The sequence below is a fragment of the Lolium rigidum genome, chromosome 7, assembly GCF_022539505.1.
Source record: "Lolium rigidum isolate FL_2022 chromosome 7, APGP_CSIRO_Lrig_0.1, whole genome shotgun sequence".
Lineage (NCBI taxonomy): Eukaryota > Viridiplantae > Streptophyta > Magnoliopsida > Poales > Poaceae > Lolium > Lolium rigidum.
The window spans coordinates 302,509,952-302,514,534 of NC_061514.1; the positions used below are offsets into that span (position 1 = coordinate 302,509,952).

Here is a 4,583-nt window from a genome sequence, read left to right on the forward strand (position 1 = left end):
TACTGGGACATTTGCCCTTGGTCTCGCAGCCCTGGCTTTAATTATCACTGTGGCTCTAGCTCTCTTCCTGGTGTTACCTGGTGGTACTATGTTTTTGCCAGTTATTATTGCAGGCGCGGGTATATTTCTCCACCTGTTCTTGAGCTTCGTGGGATCCTGGATGAAATCCTCCTATGGTCATCTGAGAGCTATATTGGCCCGAGCTGGTACTCTACGACTCATCTGCATCCTGCTGTTTCAGCGCAGTGCTATACAGCCAGTGTGGGTAGTTCCTTCGGGATCGACTAGTTTGATATGGTCAGTAGCATTTGTTGTCGCTGCATTTGGCATAACAATCTCGATTAACAAATTTGGCAGTGGGCCGTAATTATGTGCTAAGATTTCCCCCTCATTGTTGGTATAATCTCTTTCCCGGTCAACTTATCAATAATGAATGCTGAAACGTTGGTACATCTTGATCTCTTGCTCCTCTCAGTACAACCGCGGCTGTGAGCAAGCCGGAAAGAGCTAAGTATGGCAAATGTTGTACGAGCTCACTCCGTCTTGACTTTTGTCCCCATTGCCTTTGCCTTCATCCTGCACTTGCTGCAAGTATTGCCTTCTGCAGCACATTTATGCTTGTTCTCTGAAAGAAAATGTAATTATTCTGGCCTGCTGTTTGACAGCATTGAAGACTGGTTATCTCCGTCAGATCAATGTTGCTGACACCAAGAGGTATAGACCGGCTGTGACCAAAGGTGCACCTCCCCAAACAGTTGCATCGCTGTTTTCATATGGGACAGCAACGGGCTATGGGCAGCAAGAAAATACAAAATAGTGCCATAGCTTCTTGGTGCCTCCGAACCTTCGACAGTACTAGCCGATGTCCGGCTATATTCTCTCCATTGGAGGTCGTCAAACAGGAGCAATGCTATTCCCCTAGTCATGTTGCCTATAGATTTTGTTTCATTTATGCACTTGCTGAATAAATGGCCATGCAGCTTGCACATGTCCATGCGACAATCGATGATTCAGTCTGCATAAGTAATAGATAGCTGGTGTATGTAATACTACTTCACGTCATATATAAATAATCAATTAGACCGTGTATACAATGATCTGTTTGTAAGTTTTCTATTTTTAGCCATAGCTATATGTAAGTATAAATTACATACACCCTTCCTTGTTAGGGCATGTATATTGGTTTAGATAGCTGGTGTATGTAATACTACTTCATGTCATATATAAATAATCAATTAGACTGTGTATACAATGATCTGTTTGTAAGTTTTCTATTTTTAGCCATAGCTATATGTAAGTATAAATTATATATACCCTTCATATAATAATAAAAATGTTGTCTGTAAATTGTCTACTGTACTTTATAACTACCTCTGTAGTCATCACTATTGTACATACCCTTAGTAAGCTTGTGCACATATTAGTTTCGTCATGTGTTTTCAGTTTCAGAGTCGTACACTGAGTCTCGTCTGCGTACGAGTAGGGTACAGGATCCATGGCTTATCCCTTTAGTTTCGTAGCTAGGTGGGACTGTGGCGCGCCACGAACTAGTTCGTGGGATGGCACAATCGAACCGGATCGTGGGGCACTCAGCTCTCCATCTTTTCCGTTGCTTTCAGTTGTAAGGAGACTAAAAGGGAAGACAAAACTGAAAGCCGTAAGGTTTTACACAGCACAAAACCTCGCGTTCATCTCTCTGCTCCTCTGTGTGTTTTCTTCTTTCAGTTTCCGAGAGAAGAGTGGCAATTGGTATCAGAGCACATCACGCGCGGCGGAGGACACGGGCTCAGTAACTCCGGTGAGGACACGTCGCCAAAGTAGCGGAAGGAGTCGCTCACGATGGAACGGCAACAAGATCGTCGTTTTTTATTTTTGCGGGTAACGAGATCGGCGTTCACGAGTGAACCGTGTGTAGGAGCAGCACATCGAGTGGGTTCTCCTCATGCATATCAACATGGAGGCCTGCATCTTGTGGGATGCAGTGGAGGGAAATCTGGCAAACGTGCCGACGGACAAGGCAACGCTCGAGGTGATACATAGTGCCGCCAGAGACGGTGTGCACGCTCGTGGTGAAGAAGATGGCCAAGGAAGCCTTGGACGCCGTCAAGGTCATTCGGGTTGGAGTTGACTGCGTCCGTGAAGCCACTAGCAACTCTTACGCAAGGAATTCGAGGTCATCGCGTTTCGCGATAGCAAACGCTGTCGAATTATTATTTTGCATACCGATCTTGACATTCAGAGCTGGAGTGATCTCTTCATTTTTGCGCATCCAAACTTTTATGTTTACTTCCAGTTCTATCAACCTCCTTATTAGTATTCTTGTCGTACGGCTTTGCACACGCATCATCTCCGTTATCCCCATCATCTCCAAAATGAATAGGGCCGACCGAATGGGGGATGCTGCTGGTGCAGCCGCCACCATGTGTCTAAACATGTGTCCGAACGCCCCCATAGTGGCCTCTATTTGGGACTAGCCGGGCACTTTTTCTGTGGGTGCAGCTTAAAGTGAAAATGCTCTTATTAACAAATATTCTGGTCTTCTAATATTGATCGACAGCTCTGGGAAAAAAAATCTGCCTTGGTTGCCTGTAGAAGCTTGAGTGCTTTGCTGGTCCTGTGGGGTGGGGGTGTGCGGTGACTGGTGACCATCCTCTAGAGGAATGCTAATGCAGCTGCATCCTTTTTAATATGCAGACTTCTTCTTCCTGGCTTCCTCTGCCATTTTCTGGTTAGCAAGTCTCCTGCGGATGAGGGTAAGCTGATGATGCATACTAGTATGTAGCTGCATAATTCATTTATTCTTTCCGATTGTGATTTGCGCTGTAAACTAGTAGATTTCTTCTTGTTTAGTCATCTACTTCATTTTGTACCTAGCGAATAGATGGTAGTAGTAAATCTCCTGCAATTAAAAGCTGGTCTTCTCTCTGATCTCTACGCTTGCAATTGGCATGTCTGTTTTCTTCTTCTAGTAACTCTGCTCTGCCTGCAGAGGACGATAAGGTGACCAAATTCAGCCAGAGTTGTGATTAGCCAGGGAGCTGAGCAGTGCAGATGCCGACCATCATCGTCAAGGTAGACCAGGGATGCCGCCGCTGCCACGCCAAGATCAAGAAAGTGCTCGACAGGATCAGAGGTACGTGGGAGCTGTTCATGCATGTCTCTTAATTGCAACGAGCTGAGGCTGATGAAAATCTTGGGTGCGGGTGCAGACAAGGGTGAGTTCGTGATCGATGACGTCGAGTACGACGAGAAGAACGGCCGGGTGATAGTGTCGGGCCCCTTCGACGGCGACAAGCTCGCCGACAAGCTCTGCTGCAAGGCCTGCAACATCATCAAGGAGATCGAGATCGTGGAGCCGTCCAAGAAAGAGGAGCTCCAGCCTCCGGGGCCGGAGGACAAGGTGAAGGAACCGCCGCCGCCGGCAGTAAAAGCGAAGAAGCGACAGCCGTCACCGCCGCCGCCTCCACCGCCTCCGCCACCTCCGCCGACCAAGGTCGTAGAGGTGCCATACCCGTGTCCGTACCCGGTCCCGGCGTGGCCGTCGGGCTGCTGCTGCCACCACGGACATGGCGGCTGTCACTGCTGCTCCTGCGCCAGGCAGGACCCTCCGCCGGCGCCAGCGCCACAGTACATCATGATGCCATCGTATCCGTGCGGCGGCTACATGATGATCTGCGATGAGGACCCGTCCGGCCCATGCACCATCATGTGAGTATTATGTGAAAATTGTAAGAACCATAATATTTTGGTCCATGCACCATCATGTGAGTATGCTGTGAAAATTATAGAACCTTGATATTTGTATTACCATAACCCTTAAGGGATATGTAAAGAGGTAAAGGGAGGAGAGATTTGGAGTACAAGAAGATCCATACAAACTAATCTATCTCCAACTCGTAGAGTATATACATTCTAACATCCTATCAGTCGTAGCGGGACTGAAGCAGATGTTTGTGACTGGATTTGAAGTCTCGTGCTTCCGTCATTATCGGCGTCTCCTTCCGGTGTCTTCTCTTCCCTCCAGAAGGAGTGTTGAGGACCCACGTGATGACGCGGACGTTATTGACTGGAGTTCTTGAGTTGCCATACATGTTTTCTTGATGTCGGCGTCGACATAGCCAATCGTAATGTAGCTATGGTCGAGGTAGTCATGATCAATATGATGTAGTCATCGTAGGTGGTGTAGCCACATTCGCCAAAGATCGACGCAAAAAATTGCGCGGGTTTCTTCTTCCTTTTTTTAGACAGGGTTGCTGTCATGGCTGATGTTTTACACCTAAAAAGGTATCATCGGAGGCGTCTCCAGATGTCAGAAAACGCGGTCATAAGTGAGAACACCAGTTTTGTTAGAATTAGAGGAAGTTTACTGAATACACACCGATTTTGTCTGTATTTGCGGTTGTAGATGCATCACAATTGTAACCTAGTGATGGACCACTTACATGATCTATACTGACTCATTAGGCTTTACCTCCTCTGGCTATTAGTGAATCCCTCCTGTGTATAAGCACCGTACAGACACACATATACGACCATTCCCAGCGAAATATATACGATCAATATATCCACGGCAATCATGTTGG

General features: G+C 47.0%; 1 protein-coding gene across 1 annotated transcript; it reads left to right on the forward strand.

Annotated features, from left to right (window-relative positions):
- Positions 1-2,608: 2,608 nt before the first annotated feature.
- LOC124678457 (protein PYRICULARIA ORYZAE RESISTANCE 21-like) lies at positions 2,609-3,860 on the forward strand. Its single transcript, XM_047214347.1, has 3 exons — positions 2,609-2,753; positions 2,990-3,133; positions 3,210-3,860. The coding sequence occupies exons 2-3, from the start codon at positions 3,052-3,054 to the stop codon at positions 3,710-3,712; spliced, it is 585 nt and encodes a 194-aa protein (XP_047070303.1). The 5' UTR covers positions 2,609-2,753; positions 2,990-3,051; the 3' UTR covers positions 3,713-3,860.
- The last annotated feature ends 723 nt before the right edge of the window (positions 3,861-4,583 follow it).